The sequence below is a fragment of the Pelodiscus sinensis genome, chromosome 24 (assembly GCF_049634645.1).
Source record: "Pelodiscus sinensis isolate JC-2024 chromosome 24, ASM4963464v1, whole genome shotgun sequence".
Classification (NCBI taxonomy): Eukaryota; Metazoa; Chordata; order Testudines; family Trionychidae; genus Pelodiscus; species Pelodiscus sinensis.
Window position 1 is genome coordinate 11,911,174 of NC_134734.1, and position 25,925 is coordinate 11,937,098.

General features: G+C 47.5%; 1 protein-coding gene and 1 long non-coding RNA gene across 2 annotated transcripts; one reads left to right on the forward strand and one right to left on the reverse strand.

Moving 5' to 3' along the window:
• Positions 1–102: 102 nt before the first annotated feature.
• LOC102444365 (uncharacterized) lies at positions 103–25,925 on the reverse strand. Its single transcript, XM_075907147.1, is given in 6 exon segments — positions 103–2,490; positions 2,493–4,441; positions 6,381–6,494; positions 23,922–24,048; positions 25,400–25,509; positions 25,902–25,925. Coding segments are annotated over 5 exon segments (2,496 nt in total). The 5' UTR covers positions 25,481–25,509; positions 25,902–25,925; the 3' UTR covers positions 103–2,265.
• On the forward strand, positions 4,372–18,251 carry LOC142819507 (uncharacterized). The gene is made up of 3 exons (XR_012897438.1): positions 4,372–4,497; positions 6,389–6,526; positions 18,031–18,251. It is a non-coding gene; the product is annotated as an uncharacterized LOC142819507 (long non-coding RNA).

The window sequence follows — 25,925 nt, forward strand, 5'->3', positions numbered from 1 at the left end:
CGAACTACCTAGCCCGTGCCGCATGTAACCGTGGGCAGATAGTTCGAACTACGGGGCATTTAAAAATGGCGGCACCCAGGAACATGAAAATAAAGCCCGGGATATTTAAATCCCGGGCTTTATTTGCAAGTTCAAATGACTACATTAGCCACGCTAGTTCGAACTAGGGTGGCAGTGTAGACATATCCTCAGAGATTGAGGGACAGAATGTGAAAATAAACACTGCATGGCTCAGATAGAAGGTAACACTTTGGGAGTGATGTGGGAGGGAATCTCTGAGTTAGCCAATCCTCATCCTTTGTCATGGAGAGGGAAAAGACTTTTCCTGCCTCAGCTCCTCTTAATTTAAATATAACTAGGGGGCTGTGCCCGCTGCTTGCTGAGCTCACCAACGCCCCTCTCACAGGTAGTAGGCAACCCTGATTCTCCTCCCCGGCCACGGGGGAGGGCTGAGCTGTGGCCCCATCAGCCCGGGCCCTTTCTCCCTCCTCCCCTCCCCACCGCCAGCCTGGGTCCCTTCTTCTTCCCCATCCCCCGCCAGACTGGGTCCCTTCTCCCTCCCCTGCCATTCCAGCCTAAGCCTTCATTTTCCCTCCTCCCACTGCTGTGCCAGTCTGGCCCCTTCATAAGCATTCCCAGTTCACACCAGCTCTGGGAGCTAACCCTGCTGCAGCTCTGTGCTCCCCCATCTCACAGAGATGGGGCTGGAGGGAACTGGCTTTTAAGCAAGCTTCCCCCAGCATTACCTCCTGCCCCCCCCCCCCTTGCTGCCTCTGACACAGAGGCAGCAAGGGGGGAAGCAAGTAGTTGCCTCGACCACCTACTAACTGGGTAGTCAATTAGTCGACTACTCCTTTACAAGTCCTATGTCAAACCAATCTGATAGCTTTCTTTGATATGATAACAAATCTTGTGGCTACTGAAGAAGTGGTGGACATGGTATACCTAGACTTTAGTAAAGAATTTGATATGGTTTTGCATGACCTTCTTATCAATAAACTAGGGAAATACAACCGATATGGGGCTACTGTAAGATGGGTGCATAACTGGCTGGATAACCATTTGGGACTGGTTCTATTCAATATCTTTATCAACGATTTAGATGAGGGCACAGAGAGAACGTTTATTATGTTTGCAGATGATAGCAAGTTGTGAGGGCTTGCAACTGCTTTTGAGGATAGGTTCATAATTCACAATTATCTGGACAAACTAGAGAAATAGTCTGAGGTAAATAGGATGAAGTTTCATAAGGACAAATGCAAAGTAGTCCACTTAGGAAAGAACAATCAGTTTCTCACACACAGAATGGAAAGTGACTGTCTAGGAAAGAGTACTGCAGAAAGGGATCTAGGGGTCATAGTGGACCACAAGCTAAATATGAGTCAGCAGTAGGACACTTGCCCCCCCCCCCCAAAAAAAAAGCAAACATGATTCTGGGATGCATTAACGGGAATGTTGGGAGCAAGACATGAAAAGTCATTGTTTTGCTCTACTCTGCACTGATTAGGCCTCAGTTGGAGTATTTTGTCCAGTTCTGGGCACCACATTTCAAGAAAGATGTGGAGAAATTGGAGAAGGTCCAGAGAAGAGCAACAAAAATTATTAAAGGTTTAAAAAACATGAGCTATGAGGGAAGACTGAAGGAATGGGGCTTATTTAGTTTGGAAAAGAGAAGACTAAGAGGGAACATGATAACAGTTCAAATATCTGAAAGGGTGTTACAAGGAGGAGGGAGAAAAATTATTGTCCTATCATCAGAGGTCAATATCATCAAGGAGAAGAAGCAATCAGCTTAAATTGCAGCAAGGGAGGATTAGGTTGTACATTAGAAAAAACTTCCTAACTGTCAGGGTGCTAAACATTGGAATAAATTGCCTAGGGAGGTTGTGGAATCTCCATCAGTGAAGATATTTAAGAGCAGATTGGATTGACATCTCTTAGAAATGATCGAACGGTGCATGGTCCTGCCATGGGGGGCAGGGGACTGGACCTAATGATCTCTCAAGGTGCCTTCCAGTTCTAGTATTTTATGATTCCACGATTGTTGACTATCAACACTGCAATAGGAAGAACAATATAAATGTGATGCTCCCAATTTCCTAGAGGGAGGAATCTACTCCCATTACTCATGGGACAACAGAGTGGATGGAAAAGATAAGAAGGTCTACCCCAAAACAGGGCAAACTGCAAAAGGCAAAAATGACCAAATTACTTGGACAAGTTGAGGGATCATGGTTCAAATAGTTCAAACAGTTGTAAAGATTACTACAGAAGAATTAGCAAAAGAAAATACGTTTTCATAGCTCTAAAGGTGTTTATTGTGCTGAGCTCCCTTGTAAATTCTCTAATATGTAACGGCTGACGTCTGAGTGAAAGTTTTTCCACCTTTATGGCATTCATAGGATCTCTCCCTTGTGTGGATTCCCTAATGAGTATTGAGGTATTAGTGCTGAGTGAACTCTTTCCCACACTCACAGCATTAATGGGGTTGCCTCACCTGTGTGGATTCTCTGATGCCTAATAAGGGTTGAGCTGTTAGTGAAGCTTTTTCCACACTCACAGCATACATAGGGTTTCTCTCCTGTGTGAATTCTCTGATGAATAGTAAGAGTTGAGCTATGAGTGAAGCGTTTTCCACACTCACAGCATTCATAGGGTCTCTCTCCTGTGTGAATTCTCTGATGAGCAGTAAGAGCTGAGCTGTAAGTGAAGCGTTTTCCACACTCACAGCATTCATAGGGTTTCTCTCCCGTGTGGATTCTCTGATGAGCAGTAAGGGATGAGCACTTAGTGAACTTTTTCCCACACTCACAGCATTCATAGGGCGTCTCTCCCATGTGGACTCTCTGATGAGTAGTAAGGGCTGAGCACTTAGTGTACTTTTTCCCACACTCATAGCATTCATAAGGTCTCTCTCCCATGTGAACTCTCTGATGAGTAGTAAGGTCTGAGCGTTCATTGAACTTTTTCCCACACTCACAGCATTCATAGGGTTCCTCACCCATATGGGTTCTCTGATGCCTAATAAGGGCTGAGCTGTGAATAAAGCGTTTCCCACACTCACAGCATTCATAGGGTCTTTCTCCAGTGTGGATTCTCTGATGAGTAGTAAGGGTTGAACTTTGAGTGAAGCGTTTTCCACACTCACAGCATTCATAGGGTCTCTCTCCTGTGTGAATTCTCTGATGAGTAGTAAGGGCTGAGCTGTGAGAGAACTTTTTCCCACACTCACAGCATTCATAGAGTTTCTTATGTGTGTGGACTTTCTGATGCCTAATAAGGGCTGAGCTGTGAGTGAAGCGTTTTCCACACTCGCAGGATTCATATGGTCTCTCTCCCATGTGGATTCTTTGATGAGTAGTAAGGGTTGAGCTGTGAGTGAAGCGTTTTCCACACTCACAGCATTCATAGGGTCTCTCTCCTATGTGGACTCTCTGATGGGTAATAAGGTCTGAGCACTCAGTGAATTTTTCCCCACATTCACAGCATTCATAGGATTGCTCTTCTGTGTGGATTCTCTGATGTGTAGTAAGTGCTGTGCTGTGCGTGAACTTTTCCCCACACTCACAGCATTCATAAAGTTTCTCACCTGTGTGGATTCTCTGATGCCTAATAAGTGCTGAACTGTAAGTGAAACGTTTTCCACACTCACAGCATTCATAGGGTCTCTCTCCTGTATGGATTCTCTGGTGAGTAGTAAGGGTTGAGCTGTGAGTGAAGCGTTTTCCACACTCACAACATTCATAAGGTCTCTCTCCTGTGTGGATTCTTTGATGAGTATTAAGGGCTGAGCTGTGAGTGAAGCGTTTTCCACACTCACAGCATTCATAGGGTCTCTCTCCTGTGTGGATTCTCTGATGCGTAATAAGGGCTGAGCAATCAGTGAACTTTTTTCCACACTCACAGCATTCAGAGAGTTTCTCACCTGTGTGGATTCTCTGATGCCTAATAAGGGTTGAGTTGTGCGTGAAGCGTTTTCCACACTCACAACATTCATAGGTTCTCTCCCCCATATGTATTCTCTGATGATAGATCAGGGATGAGCTTTCAGTTAAGTTTTTCTCATACTCACCACACTCATAGGGTTTCTCAGTTGTGTCAATTCTCTGATGCCTAATAAAGGTTGAGCTGTGAATGAAACCTTTTCCACTCTCAGTGCATGTATTTTTTCTCTTTCCCCAGAGAATTTTCTGTTGGGTTGTGGAGTCCATGAGGTCCTTCCGAGAGCCATGACAGTAAACTGATTTACTCATTTTTTCTCCTACCTGGTTTCTCTGCTCTCCCTCTGATTTTTGCTGACTCTCACAGGCTTTTCCCTGTTCATGACTCCTGGATATATTCACGTTGGATCTTTGTGATAATAATCCACATTGTTCCACTTGATCACCATCTGTCTGCTGCGAATTCTGCTCCACGTTGTCACTCACCATTGCATCACCTGCTGTAATACAGAAAAAAAACCTCAAACACGGATGAAAAGGGGAAGATCAAACCAAAGTAAGTGCTGGATAGATGTCAAATAAAAACAAGGAGCTGAATTCACCCATATTCTTCCCCCAAAGAGAAAAGTAAGGTGATCAATTTTGCCTGCATATCCCATCCATATTCTCAGGCCTTGTCTATACTTCCAAGAAGTCAATGCTCCAGACATTGCTCTTCTAGGGTTCAATTTAACTGGTCTAAATTCAATACTGAGTCCACCCCTGTTAATCCCAGAACTCTTTGGAGTTGTGAGAAGTAAGGGAAGTAAACGGGAGAGTCCTTTCTGTTGACCTCCCATAGTCGGGCTACCCCAGAAATTTGGTTTAAGGTATGTTAACTCCAGCTACACAAGTCTTGTAGTTGGTGTTGTATATCTTAAGTTGAATTTCTGGTGTAGTGTAGACCTGCCCTAAGTGTGAAGGGAGGAAGCTACTACCAAGTGTCAGAGAGGATCTGTGGGAAGCCATGAGCCACATCTGACTTAAGGATATAACTAGGGCTGTCAAGCGATTAAAAAAAATAATCACAATTTTAAAATTAATTGTGATTAATAACACTGTAAAAAATAATAAGAATACTATCTATTTAAATATTTTGGATGTTTTCTACATCTTTTAATATATTGATTTCAATTACAACACAGAAAACAAAGTGTTTAGTGCTCTCTTTATATTTATTTTTATTACAAAACATTTACACTGTAAAAAAACTTCAGTTCGCCTCACTGAAGTATTGTAGTGCAAACTGTATCATGAAAGCTGAACTTACAAATGTAGAATTATGTAAACAAGAATAACTTCACTTAACAATAAAACAATGTAAAACTTTAGACCATACAAGTCCACTCAGTCCTACTTATTTTTCAGCCAATCACTAAGACAAACAAGCTTGTTTACATTTGTGGGAGATAATACTGTGTGCTTCTCATTTACAATATATCACCTGCTAGTGAAAACAAGCTTTCACATGGTACAGCATAGCAAGATATTTATGTGCCTGATGCGCTAAAGATTCATATGCCCCTTCATGCTTCGACCACTATTCCAGAGGACATGCATCCATGCTGATGATGGGTTCTCCTCGATAACGACCCGAAACAGTGTGGATTGAAGCATGTTCATTTTCGTCATCTGAATCAGATGCCACCAGCAGAAGATTGATTTTTTTTGGTGGTTTGGGTTTTCTAGTTTCTGCAGGGGGGGTAGACTCTGCTGTGGACAGTGCAGAGTCTGGGGAGGGGAAGGGGTCAGCCCCCAAATGCAGGTGGCACAGGACTCGGGGTGGAAGTCAGCCCCCAATCTCGGGGAGGGGTCAGCCCCTAGGCTGGAGGGGTAGACCCCACCATGGGCAATGCAGAGTTCGGGAGGGGGGACTCAGCCCCAGAATCAGATGTGGGGGGAGGATCAGTCCCAGAGGCAAAGAAAAGGTGGCTTGAGTGAGCTCTGCCAGAGCGGAAGGGGTGGCTTGGGTAAGCCCCCGCCCCCAGCTGTTTTATTTTAAAAAAATATGGTCACCTGGGAGGGGAAAGGGATGGGTGTCAGGGTCTTTACTTCTTGTTTACTTCTCCGCTGGAGTTGGGACAGCTTCAGTTTTTTTTCCCTTTCTCGCGGCTTCTTTTTTCTGTGCGCCCTCTGGGGGCGGTTTGCATTACTGCGCCTTACCAGAGCTGGTCTCCAGAGCACCTCATGCTGGTTTGCCAACCTCTGTGATTAATATGCATTAATTTTTTAATGTGTTAATTCTGCCCTGTGTTAATGCCCATTAATTGACAGCCCTAGATAGAACATTTGCTGAGGGTAAATCTAAAACCAAAAAGCTTACAAGCTCTTCACAGGGTATCCCAGATACTTCCTTTAAGTCTTTCCCTACAATTCTGAGTAGGTTTAATAATTCATTACCTATGCAGGGACTTTTCAAGATCTCTCTTTCATCTGAACCCTGGAGATCTGGGACCCATGGCTCTTCATCTTGTTCCAGCGGGGAGACCACATTAGGTTTGGAAACGGGAAGCCCTGCTCAGATGAAAGAAAACAAAGGATACCAGGTAAATCTATACGACTTTATCATAAAAAATTCTATTAACTCAAACCAAATCCTTAGGAAACCAGTGAAATCCCAGGGCCAGGTCCCGACGTCCTCACAGGTCCAGAACACACTGTATATGAGGGACTGAACTACCCACAAAACTGCTGAGGATAAGAAAAATTATAGACGGCTCAAAGAGTCACTGACATCTCCTTTCAACGGAGGAATACATAGCTGGGAACAGCTGTACCTTGCATATGAGAGAGACTGTGGGAAATGATGGTAGTTACGAGTCCACACAGTTCCCTCCCTCAAGTCATTCCTGTCCTCATAATTTCCATCACAAACTTTCTAGGAAGAAAGAAAGCCCAAAAAGGTGTTATCAGTATAATTTCACTGAGCACATGAAAAATAAGTGCTTTTAATTGAAGAAAAAAAAAGCCCCAACCAATCCATGTTAATGTAGCTATTATTAGTACCAAAGCATCTGAAGTTTACCTGACAAATTTTGGGAGAACCGGTTCTACACAGCCAAATATAGTGCATATTAAGATTAGGGATGTTAAATTGCATTTAATCAACTTATTAACTAGTTGATGGCATTTCCATTGAGTAGTCAATTAGTTGATAAGGTGGGAAACTGCATTGTGGCTCTGCCTTTTAAATGTATTAAGAGCCTTAATACTTTTAAAAGGCTGAAGTGCAGCGGGAGGGACCGGGTGCAAGCGGGGACAGCTGATTCCCAGCTCACATCCCATCCACCAACTGCACTTCTGCTTTTTAATGTACGAAGAGCCTAACAGCTCTTACTACATTTAAAAAGCAGAGGTGCAGCATCTGGGACCAGGTGCAAGCTGGGAATCAGCTGATTCCCAGCTTGTGCCCAGTCTTCTGCTACAACTCTGCTTCTCCTGCCCCGTGTGGAAATGGTGCTGGGGTGGAACAGGCTTTTAAGCCAGCTCTCCCTAGTACTGGCTCCTGCTCCCCCACCTTGCTGCCTCTGATAGAGGGAGCAAGGGGGGGAGCAACTAGTTGAGTCACTATTCAGCTTATGCTTATCAGATAGTTGATTAGTCGCTTACATCCCTAATTAAGAGTCAAAATCAATGGGCAGGAATCCGTGTGATGGAAAGATTCTGTTGCACAGGTTTCTGTGATTAAAAACAATTTGGAAAGTGATCTGTGGGAATGATAAAAGATAGCCCCACTGAAATGCTTGTTGTGAATGATGTTTTCCATCTGGCTAAGGCTGTCAATGTGGTAACCCAAGCAATAGAGAATATTGTGCTGAGATCCCAGAGGGAAATGATAAACCCCAGAATTAGTTAAGGGAGAAAACAATCTGTTTCTATGTGTCTGATGGAGCGTGATGGGTTGCCACCCATGGGCAGGGCTCGCTGAACCGCAGCGAGTCCCGCTTGCCAGCCGCATTGTCCGGCGATCTGCGCATACACAGATCATTCTGTGCACGTGCAGATCGCCTGAACCCGGCTCTTCCGGGTTGCAATCTACTCACCACGGGCGAGTAGATTGCATTATTTGTCAAGCCCTGCCCATGGGGTATAGGCTGGCAGCTGTGGGAACTGCAGTGCCCCCTAGCAATCCGCTTGGGTTGGCCTTTTTCACATTGCTTTATTGGAGATGTCAGAGCCTGGAGAGACTGGCTGTATCACCCAACACAACAGCAGGTGGTGTCACAACCAAACTGCTTTACCCCAGTGTTTACCTAAGTCAATGGTTCTCAAACCTTTTGACCCAGGGACCACCCTGCTCAATGCAAGCCTTTCTGTGGACCACCAGCCACCATCCATGATGACAAAATGCATTTGCTTATTTCTGACAGGCTGTGCCTCTGTGGTGCAGGACCTCTTGCTGGTCTCCCTGGGAATTAGCTTTTCAAGCTTTGGAGCACCTTCTGCTGGCCAGTGTCTCACCCTGAGTTACCTGTCTCCTGCACTGGTTCTGACCTCGTGTCCCTTCCTGCCCATAGTGCTCTTTCCTATTACTTTGAGGTCCTCCCCTCCTAGGGAACCCCAAATTTCCATACCCACCTTGCCTCAGTGACCCTCTGCCAGTCAGTTAGTCCCTGCCTCAGTGGTAAATTGCAGTCTGAAATAGCCACTCATCATTGGCAAGGGCTATGAACCTGCTGCATTCTTCACCCTGTTGATCTCCCTGCAACCCCAGTGCCCCCCTCAGGCCTTGAGAGCAAGGCCTCAGCCTGGGAGTTTGCCTGGCCAGAGCTCCGCATGACAAAATTGACAATGACAATGTAAATACAGGCAGTCCCCGACTTACGTGGATCCGACTTACGTCGGATCCCTAGATACAAACGGGGTGAGGCAACTCCCACACATGCGCAGCAGCATTCCCGGGGCTCACTCACCTGGGTCCTAGGATCCTCCTCCTCCTCCTCGGGCCGGCTCCGACTGGGGTCCCACAGAGCTGCCGGGCAGAGGAAAAGTGCCTCCCCACGCCCGCTGCCCCCCCCCCCTCCCCCGCGGCCTCGCAGCCTGCACGCTGCCCCCTCCCCTGAGCAACAGGCTGCCGAACAGCAGACAAAAGCAGCCTCTCTGCCCCTCCTCCCCTCTATACATGCCGGGCTCCGAGCCCAGCAGAGTCCCTGGGGCTCGCTCACCTGGGTCCTAGAATCCACCTCCTCCTCCTCGGGCCAGCTCCGACTGGGGTCCCACAGAGCTGCTGGGCAGGGGAAAAGTGCCTCCCCACGCCCGCTGCCCCCTCTCCCCCGCGGCCTCGCAGCCTGCACGCCCCTCCCCTCCCCCCTGCCAGCAACAGGCTGCCCCCCTCCCCTGAGCAACAGGCTGCCAAACAGCAGACAAAAGCAGCCTCTCCGCCCCTCCTCCCCCTATACATGCTGGGCTCCCTGGGCAAACAAAGACTCCACCAAAACAAACAAAGTACTGGCTTCATTGTGTTAGCAAAAAAACGACCCTCCTTCTAGAACCCTGGGTGGTGTGTGGAAATAAAGCTATTAGCTCAAAGCATGGTGCAGAGCTGTTTGGTATTTGATGAGTTACTCCTTTAGTCCTGAGTTTGTCACAGGGACAGAAATAGATGTGAAATCTTCTGAACAGGGGAACAGACAGCAAAACAAACATTAGAGGGGAGTTAACCTTTCCCTATGCTATCCAAAACTAAAAAAAATGTTTGGCTAGAGTTTCCCCTACAATATGTACCAGTTCCGACTTACATACAAATTCAACTTAAGAACAAACCTACAGTCCCTATCTTGTACGTAACCCGGGGACTGCCTGTATTGTATTAACGGATACATATTTATTTTTTCCTGAATTTTATATTTTTTCATGTAATTATATTCTTTTCAATTAAGATGATTTGCTAAATATATAACTGAATGTGGTTTAACATTTTTATACTTTTGTAAGACTTTTCATATACATAAATTCACAAATTAAAAAAACATCCTTTTACAGATCACGTGTCCCCATGGTCAAATCCACTCGAGGTGGTCCTATGGGACCTGAATCCATCCTGATTAGCAGGAGGTGGAGTTCTTAGGGTCACATGACCCACTTCCAGACTGATCACCCTATCCCAGAACTCCCTGATTGGTCAAATCTGCTCTTGGGGTGGGTCTATGGGGCCCAAATTCATCCCTATTGGTAGAATACAGTGGGAGTTCTTCAAGGGTCACATGACACCCTTTACTTCCAGTCATGTGTCCATCTTGCCTCTGGAAGTACAACCCCAGTGGTGGGACTTCCTGTGGCAGGCTGGGCCTAAGGGCTCAGGGGCATAGCTAATGGGGCCAAGGGTGTGGTTGACATTTGATTGATGGTAGGGCCTTTATATGATGTGTCCTCATTTTTGGTTTGGAAAATATGGTTACCATAATTATATCCCCAAGGCGGCGGCTTCATACTATTGCTTACATCATTTCTGTGACATTAAGGGTGAAGTGTTTCCCTGTAGATGGAGCGCTGAGGCATGACTCTTGGGCACACACTTTAAACAGCCAGATACTTGAGTTGTCACAGGAGCACATAGGTTGGCCATCAATATCAGGGAGGTTCTGAGTAACCATGACAGGGCCTGAGATTTCTGGGGTAGGGGGAATTGCTTTCCCATGTCTAAGCAAGGCATTCCCATGGTACCAAATGGTTCAGGCCAGAGTGGTTGGTGTGGATTGTTTAGCACAAAATAAGAACTCATGGCAACATACATATTTGTCTTTGCAAACTTCACAGCTGTGTTAATGTCTAGCTGTCACCAGTACTTTCACAGGAAGTGGAGTGTAAGAGAAAAAAACCATTACTGGATTGTGATAAGTGTATGGGTGTAGAAAAAGTGTTGCTCAATACAGAATTGCAGCTTTGCAGTCATGAATGATGATATGAGGGAGGGCGAGAGTAGGTGCATGGTTACTGGCAAGACAGAACTGCATAGGAAGCCTCTGGTTATGGTCTCTATTATTCATCACAATTATACTCCTCATGATGTCATTTTGGTTCTTCCTGAGCTGTAGCATGCGCTCAGTGATCGCTTGTCTCTGCTCCCTCTTCCCATCTCCTTTTCACTCTCTCTGCTCCTTGCCCCTATCTCTTTGCTCCCTTTCTGTAGCTCATCTCTGTTCTCTTTGGTGCTCTTTTTTCCTGTGACTGACTTGTTGAGTGACCCAACAAATCTTTCACCAGATCACCATCCGTCTTTTGCTTGTTTTTTCTCAGTTGCCATATACACTCTGATGTTGTACAAGATGGCTGAGTTCTCAAGTTCTAGTCTGCAAAAGTAACCATTAACAGAGTGACTGTAATTTTCATGGTAAAGATAGTGAAATGTAACAAACATTCATGCACCTGAAGAAAGCCTCTAGGCTAATCCAACAAAGTGGGAAGTTAACACAGATCTCTGCAGACACTGTGATCATGGTGACTTTGGGGAAAAGGGTTGCTTATGACTCACCAAGAAAGTATAGACCATGGTTGTGCAGCAGTCATACAAGGACATTATTTTTGATAATCCTACACTTGTCTGCCAGCTGCAGTCACTCTTGCTGATATAGACCTGCGGAAGATTAACTAGCAATCATGAGCTGAGCTTTTGCAGGTGAGTGGAGGGCTCCCTAGTCCTTATGCAGCCAAATAGGATGCTGCCTTGATTCCAGCAGCACACATGGAGAACTGATTTGGGAAAGTGTCATACAAGTGGGGTGGGGCAATGGCAGGCCTGCTATGCAATCTCCGTGACAAAATTAATAAGTACATCAGGCGAACCTTAGACACCATTTCTCAGCAAGATTCTATTGCTATCTGTAGGGACAGGTTTTTAAACCACTGTAGAAATAGCCAGTAGCTCTTTGATATATAGGTAAGACCATAAATTATGGTCTCTGACTAAGCTTTCCCTCAGAGGCCTGCTGCTCAGTTAGAACAGACACAAGGCCAAAACAGATAACAGGAAGCTCTAAAAAAGCAGGATGATACAGAAAACACCCTGTCTGTTTATCCCAAATGAAAGCAGTATAACACTAGGTGGATAATCATAACTAAGCACCCTTATCATGAGTATCACATACACATACAAGGTTAGAACCCTGAAAAAGGCCTCATAGTCTGCCATCCAGAGAGACAACAGCCACATTCCCAAAGCCAACCATGAATCCAGAAAAGGCTGTAAAATGACACTCCCTCTAAGGATTCAAATGTGTAAATCTACCAGGCAGGTTATGTACAAGATAGAGACTGTAGGTTTGTTCTTAAGTTGAATTTGTATGTAAGTCGGAACTGGTACATATTGTAGGGGAAACTCTAGCCAAACATTTTTTTTAGTTTTGGATAGCATAGGGAAGGGTTAACTCCCCTCTAATGTTTGTTTTGCTGTCTGTTCCCCTGTTCAGAAGATTCACATCACTTTCGGTCCATGACAATTGGATTCTGAATATTTTGGGTTGTCTTCGAAAGAAAGATTGGCAATAAAGCTTCAGTGGAGACACCTTTTTCCCATGATAACTCTTACAGGAGTGAATTTCCCTTCCTGGGGTAGATTTCCCCTCACTTCCTGTTGTCTCAAGGACAGGAAATGAGATTACAGGCAGTCCCCGGGTTACGTACAAGATAGGGACTGTAGGTTTGTTCTTAAGTTGAATTTGTATGTAAGTCGGAACTGGTACATATTGTAGGGGAAACTCTAGCCAAACATTTTTTTTAGTTTTGGATAGCATAGGGAAAGGTTAACTCCCCTCTAATGTTTGTTTTGCTGTCTGTTCCCCTGTTCAGAAGATTTCACATCTATTTCTGTCCCTGTGACAAACTCAGGACTAAAGGAGTAACTCATCAAATACCAAACAGCTCTGCACCATGCTTTGAGCTAATAGCTTTATTTCCACACACCACCCAGGGTTCTAGGAGGAGGGTCCTTTTTTTGCTAACACAATGAGGCCAGCACTTTGTTTTGGTGGAGTCTTTGTTTGCCCAGGGAGCCCAGCATGTATAGGGGGAGGAGGGGCGGAGAGGCTGCTTTTGTCTGCTGTTTGGCAGCCTGTTGCTCAGGGGAGGGGGCAGCCTGTTGCTGGCAGGGGGGGAGGGGGGGCGTGCAGGCTGCGAGGCCGCGGGGGGGGGGGGGGGGGGGGGCAGCGGGCGTGGGGAGGCACTTTTCCTCTGCCCGGCAGCTCTGTGGGACCCCAGTCGGAGCTGGCCCGAGGAGGAGGAGGTGGATTCTAGGACCCAGGTGAGCGAGCCCCGGGGACGCTGCTGCGCTCCGAGCCAGGCATGTATAGAGGGGAGGAGGGGCAGAGAGGCTGCTTTTGTCTGCTGTTCGGGGCAGCCTGTTGCTGGCAGGGGGGGAGGGAGGGGCATGCAGGCTGCGAGGCCGCGGGAGGGGGGGGGGGGCGCGGGCGTGGGGAGGCACTTTTCCTCTGCCCGGCAGCTCTGTGGGACCCCAGTCGGAGCTGGCCCGAGGAGGAGGAGGTGGATCCTAGGACCCAGGTGAGCGAGCCCCGGGGACGTTGCTGCGCTCCGAGCCAGGCATGTATAGAGGGGAGCAGGGGCAGAGAGGCTGCTTTTGTCTGCTGTTCGGCAGCCTGTTGCTCAGGGGAGGGGGCAGCCTGTTGCTGGCAGGGGGGGTGTGTGTGTGTGCAGGCGGCGAGGCCGCGGGGGAGGGGGGCAGCGGGCGTGGGGAGGCACTTTTCTTCTGCCCGGCAGCTCTGCGGGACCCCAGTCGGAGCCGGCCCGAGGAGGATCCTAGGACCCAGGTGAGCGAGCCCCGGGAATGCTGCTGCGCATGTGCGGGAGTTGCCTCACCCCGTTCGTATCTAGGGATCCGACGTAAGTCGGATCCACGTAAGTCGGGGACTGCCTGTAAATCTTTCTAATGAGGATACAGACAGCAGTAAAACCTCAAGTGGCTCTAACCCCACACCAAACTAACCAAAACTTTAAAAAAAAAAAAAAATTTGCATGGAGTTCTACTTTAAATGCAACTTGGACAGATGTTTGTCTTAACATATTCTTTATTTTTAACTGTGCATGTAAATGCTTAAACGTTTCAAATACTGTACAGTACTGTACAGTACAACCTTAAACAATCTTGGTAGAGGATGATGGACTTGTTGGAGAGGATGGGACTGGTATTAGAGAGTCAGAGTCAGATTCTGCTGCTGGAGTCAATTTCTTGAAGTAGGCATCAAGGGAGGTTTGTTTAGAGCTTTTTTTTTTCTCATCATAAATAGCCCTGTAGCATCTCAGACCTTCGGTAACTGTGCGGTCAACTTTTTCAAACCTCTCTGTTTCAGGATCTTGCTCCTCTAACTTTGCCATTCCTGCTTCAATAAGACGAAAAGCATCAGCTAACTTTGTTGTAGAAAATTTTTTCAATTGTAGAGTTTCTAGGTCCTGGTTTTCTTCCCTAGATTCTATCTGCTGCTCTAGTTCCATAAGGTCTTCATTGGTTAGTTCTTTGCCACTGGAGTTGAGTAACTCTATGATATCATTTTCAGTGATGTCCAACTGCAGTTTATTACCAATAGCAACTACAGTTTGCCTGGTTTCAGCGATTTCATCATCTGTAAACCCCAGAAATTCTTCTGTGAATTGGGGGCACAATTTGTTCCAAACTCCTCTCATATTTGTCTCTTTTACTTCATCCCAAGCATCAGCAATATTGTTGATGGCATCACAAATGTTATAACTTTTCCAGAAATCCCTTAAGGTCATTTCATCCTTTTGGGTAGCCCTGACAGCTTGTGAGAATGCCCTCCTTAAATAATAGGCCTTAAAGGAGGCTATGACTCCCTGAGCCATTGGCTGAATTAGTGATGTGGTGTTGGGGGGTAGAAATACCACCTTTACATTGGGGTGCATGTCATCTAAAGTGTTTGGATGTCCAGGGGCATTGTCAAGGAGAAGGAGAATTTTGAAAGGAATGTTTTTGCCCAAGCAATAACGTTCAACAGCAAGGACAAAATGGTTCAAAAACCATTCTTCAAACATAGCAAATGTAACCCGAGCCTTTGAATTTGTCCTCCAAATAACAGGAAGAGAATCCTTAGTGACATTGCGTAGTGCCCTTGGATTTAGGGAGCGATGCACTAGCAAAGGTTTCAGCTTTAAATCCCCAGATGCATTACCCCCAAGTAATAAAGTCAGCATGTCCTTTGATGCCTTATGTCCTGGTGCACTTTTTTCCTCTTTCGAAATGTATGTCCTCTCAGGCATTTTTTTCCAAAACAAGCCAGTTTCGCCTACATTAAAGATTTGTTCTGGCAAATAGCCTCCATCGTCAATAATATCTTCCAATATCTTGGGAAAAGAACTTGCAGCACTGACATCGGCACTCGCTGCTTCACCTTGAACTTTAATATTATGCAAATTTGTTCTTTTTTTAAAGCGATTGAACCAACTCTTGCTTGCAACAAATTCTTCATTGCAATCACCTTCACTTGCTGTGCGAGTAGCTTTTAAATCATTGAAAAGGCTTCGAGCCTTTTCTCGCACTAAAGAAAGACGGATAGGTATATTACGCTGATTTTGGTCTTCTATCCAAATTGTCAGCAGCCTTTCCATCTCGATAATTAAACCACTGCGTTGCTTGGTAATAATTGTAGCATTCATTGGGATATGGCCTTTCACATGCTCCATTATTCTACCTTTATGTTTTACAATTGTTGCGATTGTTGACCGACTGTAACCACATGCTCTGCCAATGGATGATGGAGTTTCACCTCTCTCTGATCTCTTTATTATTTCTACTTTATCTTCCATGGTGATGGTTTTTCTTTTCTTTGCTGTATCACCAGCACTTGCATCAGATTTGTGTTTTGAAGGCATTGTTGCAGGGTGCAAAAAACACTGTACAGTATGTACACAGGTTCTGTTCAGCGGGACGCCAGGCCCAAGGCACCTTTGTTTTGAAGTCCAGCTGGGCGGATTGCCAGGTGCAGGACCTTCACAATAGAAGAGGAAGTGGAGTTACACGCCTAAGATGGTGCCTGTGGAGGCTTGGGGAACGTAGTGAGGAGTCGGGCTACCCAGTGATGGAGGGGGGTGAGTTCAACTTTACTGGCGTGTTGGCGCCTGTGGAGGCTTGGGGCACATGGTGAGGAGCCGGGCTACCCAGTGATGGTGGGGAGGGGGGGTCACCCCAAGAGGATTACAGGCAGTCCCCGGGTTACGTACAAGATAGGGACTGTAGGTTTGTTCTTAAGTTGAATCTGTATGTAAGTCGGAACTGGCATCCAGATTCAGCCGCTGCTGAAACTGATCAGGGGCTTCCTGTAGTCAGCCACTGGTCAGTTTCAGCAGAGGCTGACTTGGGGACGCCTGGGGCAGAGCAGCTGGGGTGCTGCTGGGTTGGTCCAGTAGCACCGCCGCTCCTCGGCGCTACTGGACCAACCCAGCAGCACCCAAGCTGCTCTGCCCCAGGCGTCCTGATTCAGCCGCTGCTGAATCTGACCAGCAGTGGCTGAATCAGGACGCCTGGGGCAGAAAAGCTGGGGTGCTGCCCGGTTGGTCCAGTAGTGCCCAGAGCGGCGCTACGGGACCAACTGGCAGCGCCCCAGCTGCTGTACCACAGGTGTCCGGAGCAAACCCACGGAGCGCGGGGGCAGCGGGACAGCCCCGACGCGCCGTGGCTGTCCTGCTGCCCTCGGGCTCCGTGGCTTTGCTTTGCTCCCCGTCCCCCTGGTCTGCAGACCAGGGGGACAGGGAGCAAAGCGGCGGAACACGCGGCCAGCTGACAGCTGTCAGCTGACCGCGCGCTCCGCGGCTTGGCTCTGCTTTGCCCCCCCCATTCCCCTAGTCTGCAGACCGGGGGGGGAAGGGGGGGGCAAAGCAGAGCCAAGCCCCGGAGCGCGCTGCCAGCTGACAGCACAGACGCGTCTGGGCTGTCAGCTGACCGCGTGCTCCGCGGCTTGGCTCTGCTTGGCTCTGCTTTGCCCCCCCCCCTCCCTGGTCTGCAGACCAGGGGGACGGGAGGGTGGGGCAAAGCAGAGCCAAGCCGCGGAGCGCCCGGCCAGCTGACAGCCCAGACACGTCTGGGCTGTCAGCTGATCGCGCGCTCCGCGGCTTGGCTCTGCTTTGCCCCACCCTCCCCTCCCCCTGGTCTGCAGACCAGAGGGACGGGGGAGGGGGGGCAAAGCAGAGCCAAGCCTCGGAGCGCGTGGGCAGCGGACAGCCCTGTCCGCTGCCCACGTGTTCCGCCGCTTTTCTTCCTCTCCCTGGTCTGCAGGAGACCAGGGAGAGGAACGGCCCCGTTCGTAACTGTGGATCCGACATAAGTCGGATCCGCGTAACTCGGGGACTGCCTGTACTCAGCAAAAGTGTATTCTTGCAGTGACTACACAGAGCTGACAGAGGGACTTATATACCTCACACTCTCACTGCTGTTGGCACATCCAGGGATTGGAGCATTGAAAAGGGAGCACGGTCAGCTAGAATGCTGCATAGCATGAATAGGTACAATAAATGAATTCACTGGCATTTAAGTTATAAAAAACAGAACCAAATACTACCAAGTGTTTGTAGAATGGACATATTATTTTACTGTTATTAATTTAAGTTGCTAATTGTTAGCAGTTTCTTTGATTATAAGTTTACAGAGACACTTAAACTGCAGCTGATGGAAAAGCTAGAACAGATGGACAAAGCGGATGTAATAGCCTCTCGCACCCTACATAATATCAGGACTCCCGGCCAAGAGACAAACTGTCACAGCTCTCTCATATCCCAGCATGTTCAGTCACATCAGTGTGAGTTTGCAGACTGAAAAAAATGCTACATGACAACAAAACTATGCTTACGATTGTAATGACGAACGGAGGCCCTCACTGCTACGCAGTTATACTAGCCGTGGATGCTGCAGCATTGTTTGCGTAGCCACGCTGCTGGCCAAAGCGACGTCAGTGTTGCCGCGCCGCACAGCAGCGAGGACCTCCGTTTGTAACTACAGATCCGACGTAAGTCGGATAGACGTAAGTCGGGGACTGCCTGTATTCTAAATAATTGTTTGCTGTGTATCTTACCGTATATCTTTGTTTTATACCCCTAGACAAACACCTATGAACCATACTCTGCACCTGCCGGGAAAGCACCGTCTTCTCTCCTATGAATCCCAACCAGAATATAGCTATGCTTTGTAAGGCAATCCCTGGGGAGAAGGGACACATCTGTGTTTTAGCATCCGTGTTAACCTGAGCCATGGGCGGAACTACGATGTAATCTTTCAGGCTATTGTCTTAGGGTACGTCTAGACTACATGCCTCTGTCACCAGAGGCATGTAGATTAGGCTACTAGACATAGGAAAATGAAGCGGCGATTTAAATAATCACCGCTTCATTTAAATTTACATGGCTGCTGCGCTGAGCCAACAAACAGCTGATCAGCTGTTTGTCGGCTAAGCGCGATAGTCTGGACGTGCAGGTGGCAACATCAAAGGTATTTGAGGTATACCTGGGTGGTCGACAAATACCTTTGATGTCGCCACCCGCGCGTCCAGACTACGGCAGCTGATCAGCTGTTTGTCGGCTCAGCACGGCAGCCATGTAAATTTAAATGAAGCGGCGATTATTTAAATCGCCGCTTCATTTTCCTATGTCTGGTAGCCTAATCTATATGCCTCTGGCGACAGAGGCATGTAGTCTAGACGTACCCCTACTGTGCACATAATGCCCTGCTGCTAGAACCTATCCAGGGGCTCGAGAACTCCCACCTCATCGTTTCCCTCCACCCATCAGCTCCCAAAATAGTCTATTGTAATTATTTGTTTGGCAGTGTTCACTGAGCCCAAGTGGCTCTCCACCAGCGCTGTGTGTAATAAACCCTCATGCTTGAATCTACGTGGTGTCTACATTTTTGGTTTCCAACACTATTCATGCATGTATCAGTGCTGTGTTTGGCCATAAACAAGACACAGGGAGGGCTGGCCAGCTCATAGAAATATAGCCTCTGGTCATTCCATATGGCCACTCTCTCCTCTCCAACTGCACAGAGCAGTTTACCGGCCTGCATGGCCACCGCCCACTCAGCCCCCAATCCAAGGTGCTTGCACAGCCACTACTCACTAGGGCACCACCTCTGTACTGCCCTGCATGTTCACCACTTGCTCAGCCCCAACCCACAATGCCTGCACACTAATGTACCCTGTGTCCCTTCCATTGCTTCAACATGTGGCGTCTCTTCAATGATGAATTGCTGAGCATCCTCACAAATTTGAGAACAAATTCCTTGCTGCTGGGTGCTCAGGATGTCACCAGACTGACCCTCACCTCTTGGCCCTCTTCAGTCTCTTCATCAATTTGTTTCGTGTAGCCGGGACAAGAATTTCTGGCTCTGTTCTCTGAAAACTATCCACAGTGTCCCGGGGTTTGGTCTTGGGATCCCTACCCAGGATTCCATCCAGTTCTTTATAAAAATCAGCATGTTTTGGGTGCAGCACCAAACCAGATGTTTGTCTCCTTTTCCTTGTGATAGACCTGATGGAGTTCCTTGATCTTGGCTCTGTATTGTAGGGTGTCTCGCTTATACCCCTTTATATGTGGGGCTTGAGAAATGCAAGCATTCATGTCCCAGTTCTTACGGGTCACTCGCAGCTCCAATTGCACTGATTATTTACCCCACACACCGATTAGATCCAAAAGTGCTGCACTGCTTCAAGAAGGAGAGTGTTTCGAACAGTAGCCACCACCCTTGTTTCCTAGAGAAGATGCAATGAGGACCAACACACAATGTGCCACAGGAAATTGATTTAAATTTCCCAGGGCTTGCAGGTGGGAGGGGAGCATCTCTATTTGTAAAAATTACATAGCTGAAAGGCAGCCGAGTTCAAGGTAACATCCAGAGTGGCTAAACATGGCATTGTGGGAAATACGCTGGAGACCAATAAAATTGACAAAACTCAGTCTAGCACACATGGTTTGTTGACAGCGCAGCAGCAGAAGTCCCTCTCTGGGCTGAAAGTTTTATCAACAAAAACAACTATGTCACGGTATCACACTGTAATGTGGATGCTCAAAGGTTTGTGTTGCCAAAAGGCAGTTTTTGATGACAAAACATGCCATTGTAGACAAGGCCTGTGCTAGGATGGGTCAGTCCTTCTGGGAGATGGAACTGAGAGAATGTTGCCAAAATGTAGTATTTTAGTGTTGCTATAAGTAATAAGTCCTATGTAATGACTTGCTTGTAAGTTCTGTATATTTCGGTATCACCTTGACTCTTATGATTAGACAATGTTTCTTGCAAGGTCTTGCTTCTTTTTAGCATTACAGAACTAAGTTGTGCCTCTTGTCTGCATTGCAAACTAAACTGTGACTTCTAGCAAGTATGTAATCCTGTCTGAAACTGATTGTTTAAACAGGAAATTCTCTGTAGATTGTTTGGTGTGAGCGGAGGATGTGTGTGAAAGCTATCATACATGTCCAGGTGGTCAAGAAGATGTGAGAAACATGGTGATGATCAGAGAACATCCATAGTGCCAGAAGCTGAACAAATTAGCAGAACAGCCAAGCTCTGGAGACAGGCAGACACTCCCAAAGGTGAGACCACAAACAAGAGAAAATGAAGCCTGACCATAAACATCAAAGGATAATTGTGGGAAAACCCCAAGATTAACATATGAGGGGTTGCAGCATGACACTGCAAAACCCACAGACTCAAATGGGACTGCATGAGTATAAAATGGGTGTTCTTGCTGTGACACTCTGGGTACAGTTCTGCAAGCTAAGACTCTGCAGACACACAAATTGCGATGGATTAACCCCAACTCTTCACTCATGCTCAATCTTACTTTGCTGGTAAGACTGACTTGAGCCATGATAGACTGGTAACTATAAATCATCTGCATGACCTGTGTGTGTAAATGCATGTGCTGCTTTTCATACTGTATTTTTAATAAACACAATGTATTGCCTTTTCCCCTGAAAAAGATTGTGTTCTTCTTATAAGCATAAAAAGAGGAAAGGGACAGTGTGCAGCTAGCTAGCTCACTCACTCACTCATGAGGCCTACTGCTCTTCCATCTGCTGTTCTCAACCCTTTCCACTCCTTTGGGCCCAGGGAGCACCTATTCCTTGTGTTCTCTCCTCTCCTTGTCCACAGGCTTCCTCCCTAGACGTTCCCTCAAATTTCCTGCTGCCCAACTAATTTTCCATCTTGCCTTCCCACTGCCCCAAGTATTTTTTGCATCTGACTTCCAAGCAGTCCTGTTCCATCCCAATGGGAGCACTGCTAATTCTTTCATTTCCTGGACAAAAACTTCACTCCCACCAACCCTCCTAGTTCCTTAACATCCTGATCCAACTCCTTGCCATTTTTTCCAGACCTCCATTGCATCACAACTCCCTACAGACCCTATTCTATGGAATATCTCCTTCTCCCTGCCCTCAGATGTACCTACCCACTGGAACTCTTCACCTCAAACCTATGCCCCTCACCCCCTGCAAAACTACCACTACCTGGACACTCCCCTGCTCTCCAACACCCCCCCTCCCACTGCCTGGACCATCCCAATCACAGTTATTTATTATTTTTATTACCATAATGCTCATAGCCACAGCCATTCATCATCATTCTATTGTGCTGGATGTTCTAGACACACAGAACAAGAGACCCTGCCACACGGAGCTGACAGTCTAAGAATAAGGCAAAAGACAGATGGGGGAGGTATCCCAGTTTGCATACTGAGCCAATTATTAATGAAGAGGTTATGAAAATCATCAAGAAAGGCAATTAAAGGAAAACACAAACAAGATCCTGTGTTTGAATAAAAATATGGGCATGTTGCTCGGGGCTGTCTCATACCTTTCACCACATGGGCGGTAGTTAAACTTAAATCTCTGCAAACCAGAACATGAAGTTAATGGATATGCCACCCCTGTAATGCAACTTTAATTCTGTTCCCACCCACAACCCTGTAGTGGGAAAGAGCCACTGGGAATATTTCTGACAGGATGGGACAAAGATTAAACTGCCACAGGAACTGAAGAATTTTCTTTCAAGATGATTTAAATACAAGATTTTAAGCTCAGTACTGCAGTACCTGGATGAAATTCTATTGACTGACATAGATCACATTAAACCTAATGACCCCTTAAGGCCTTAAAATTTTACCAATCTATCATCGATCTGAGGAAGGGTTAAGAACATGCCATTGTGTGAGTTGCACAGCTGGGAATTAGTGATGTAAGCGAGTAGTCTACTACCAGATAAGCCTAGGTTAGGATCCCCCGCAGACAGGGGCTACTGCCAGAGTAGCCTCTGTTTGTGGCGGCAGGGGCTGGCCACAGACTAAGGATGTTAAATTTAGATTAATCAACTAATTGAAGAGTCGATATAATTTGCATCGACTATTCAATTAGTCAATATGGGCATGTCCTCCTTTGAAATGTAGCAAGAGTCTTGCTACATTTCAAAGGCAGAAGCACTGCCAGTTCCCCACTGCTTCCTCCCCCCTTTTCTCCCCACAGAGAGAGTGCTGGGAGGGAACCGGCTTTTAAGCTGGCTCTCCCAACCATCACGGGATCCTGCTCCCCCCCCTTGCTGCCTCTCTCTGACAGAGACAGTGTAAGGGGGTGGGGAAGTGACTAGTCCAGGTATGGCCAACCCACCGCTCACAAGCCAGATGCGGCTCTTCCCCCGTCAGTGCAGCTCACAAACCCACCCCCACACCGCCTGTGCTCACTGGGGTAAGGGAGCTGTCCGGATCAAAACGGATCCAATATGGTGGCCGTGAACGCCGACGGGAGCCTGCTGAGGCCAAAAAGCGTCAAAAAGCCTTCTTAAAGGGCCAATCCTTTTTTTGTTTGTTTCCTCTACAACTTTTTGCCCCAGCTCTTCGTGCTGGATCCAGCTAGATCTTGACTCTTCATCCAGAATGGGTTGGCCACCCCTGGACTAGTCAAATCACTAGTCAACTATCCGATAAGCATTTGCTTGTCAACTAGTCCCTTACATCCCTACCGAGGACAGGGGCTACTTTGCAGCAGCAGTCCCAATTCGTGGGGGGATCCCAGTTCCCGCCTAGGACTCCCCACAGACAGTAGTTGCTGGACCCAGCATGAGCTGGGACTGAGCAATCCTGGCTCACGCTGGGTCCAGGGCCTACCCCTGCTGCGCCTCTGCATTTTAAATGTACTAAGAGCCGGGCTGCCTGCGCAGTAGGGTCTTATTACATTTAAGCTGCAGAGCTGCAGCAGGGGTAGCTCTTGGACACAGTGCAAGCCGGAACGGAGGAAGCCTTCCCTTACTGACTAATCGCGTAGTCAAACATTTAATTGATTACACAATTAGTGGATTACCTGCCTCTTAACATCTTTACTGGGAATACCAGCATTTATCTGCATGGCCCCTAGCTTTGTGCACTGGGTCAACTGTAGCTGTCAATGGATGGCAGAGGAATTATTTGGAGCAACTTGGCAGAGCTGTGACTGTGCTATAAAGAGAGGTGCATGTGAACTTTGAGGGACCTAGTTGCCCCATTTCAGGACTCAGTGCCATAGGCTGTGATAGCAGAGGTGCACAAGGAGCAATTCTTGCCCTGAGGACTGTCAGCTGCCTGGTGCCTCACCTGCTAGTAGGGCTCAGTGAGGGGCAAGGGAGAGCAATGCCTCAGAAGTGGTGTTATTTTCCAAGTCTAAGCTGATTTTGGGTGGAGCAGGCTCCATATCTGAATGAGGGGCAGGGGTGAGACGCTTCTGTTCATTATGCTGTACCTAAACCCCAGTCTTACCTTAACAAACACAAGATGTTTGACATTGTACTAAAATACTCCTGTGCTCTATCTCCCCATCGCTCACTATAGCAGGAAAGGATAGAGTGCTAATCTGTGTCACTGGCATGTTGGCATGGTGCTGAAACAGCACAGAATTGAGGGTGCTTGTAGGGGGTGACGTGTACCATACTAGGTAATCTCCCCTTCCAAGAACTGAGGGAACAGGACTCCTTACCCAGCGAGGTCACATTCTCATAGTTCTCCAGCATGACGGCTCTGTAGAGGGCTTTCTGTGAGGGATCCAGCAGAGCCCACTCTGCCCTGGTGAAATACACAGCCACTTCCTCGAAGGTCACCAGTCCCTGAAAGGGCAAGAGCCCACAACTCAGTACCTGTTACCACAGTCACAAGCCCCAATAGTCACAGGGGAAAGGAGCCAATCAATGGAAGCTCTGACTGGCTCACAGTCAGTGTCCCACCCCCATCCTGCTCAGAGTATACAGAAAATACCAGGGTGAGGGGACAAAGGAAGAGCCCCTTGTCTTTCTCAGCAAATCCAATCACACATCTACTAGCAAGACACTTATATACAAGATGGAGCTCCTAACAGGGTCCATGGAGAACATCTGAGAGGAAGCCCAACACTCTCCTCATTATGAAGAGTTGGATATAAAGGGGAACTCCAGGCAACTCCCCACCACAGGCACCACCCTACTCCTCACATCCCCCCATGCTCCATCCCCTCCCCCAAGCAACATGTGCCAGGGAATTACAGGGAGCCTGGCTCAGGGTGGCACCAGGGATTGGCCCCCCTCCTGCACTTACCATGGCAACAGCAGACAAAGCAACCTGGCAGTCAGCTATGCTCTGCCACACTGCCCTCTCCCAGCCTGCTGAGCTCTGCTTCACTGCAACAGCAGGAAGCTGAAAACCTTGGAGCTGGGTCACTCTGCTTCCTGCTGCCACAGAGAAGAGAGGCGCAATAGGCTGGTAGAGGGAAGGGTGTGGCAGAGCCTAGCAGGCTGTCAGGTTGCTCCAGTTTCCGCCACCACAGTGTGCACGGAAGAGGACCAACTCCTGCTGCTGCCCTGTGCCAGGCCCACTTTAATTCCCTGGGACATTTCTATAGGATGGTTGAGGAGGCTACCACGAGAACCCCAAAGTGTGGGGTCTTGCGCAGCCACCCCTAAACCATCCTATAGATGGGATGGCTCTGCCCCTAAGCCTTCCTAGTTGGGTGCTTCCTTCATATCTCACAGGAGCTGCTGGTTAGTTAGGCTGCAGCACTGGGATTCTGACCAGAATCTGTTGTGGGGAAGCAAAGTTCAGCAGGCTGAGATGGGAAAAGATGGTGGGGCAAGGCAGAGTGGGGTGCTAGTTTGCTGTGACTCCCACTGCCATGGTGAGCGTAGGGGGCGGGTCAATCTTTTGTGCCACCATGCGCCAGATTTCCTAGCCTAATATGGGTGGATTGTTTCCTAGTTCACAAATTAGGGGATTTTCCACTTCCTGATCTCATGGGTCTGTTCCTAGAATCTAAGCTACAAATTAAATTAGCCATGATGCACAAATTAAACTAGCCCTTGATTCCACCCTGTGTATTTCCTGCCCTGCTCCAACCTCAAACCAGACCCAAAGCTTCCCCATATCCTGTGTATTTAAAGTCCATCTCCCTCCTGCAGGAATCCATAAGCAGACCCCAATGATCCTTACCTGAACTGGCTCCACTGCAGCCATTTCTCTTCCCTGATCCACGGCAGAATGGGATAAACCAGCGCAAAACATGGATGTCATTCTGCAGCTTTTAAGAGTGAGAAGGACAACTGTGGAGGTTTCAGAACACGCATGAGTTAATTTCCCATCACGGTTTCCCAAAACTCTATCCCTGCAGACAGAAATCCTATATTGTGCCATGCTAGGAAAATACTCGATCACTTTATTATAGTGTAGACCTAGCCCCTGCTGTCAGGCTAAGCTCACAAACACAATTTTGAACATCCCTGTAAACAAACAAACAAAAAAAGTTTTTCCTCGAAAAGAGAAAAACCAAGAAGTGTCACTATGGGGGATTTCCTCTGACATTGATTCCATAGCTACCCCACCCCCATAGGGGAATATGGACCCAGCAATTGGCTTCTCCTCTCGGATCCTCATCTTGTTCATAGGAAAGTGATTCTGCCCAGGGATGCTGCAATACAGGCAGTCCCCGACTTACGTTGGATCCCTAGATATGAACGGG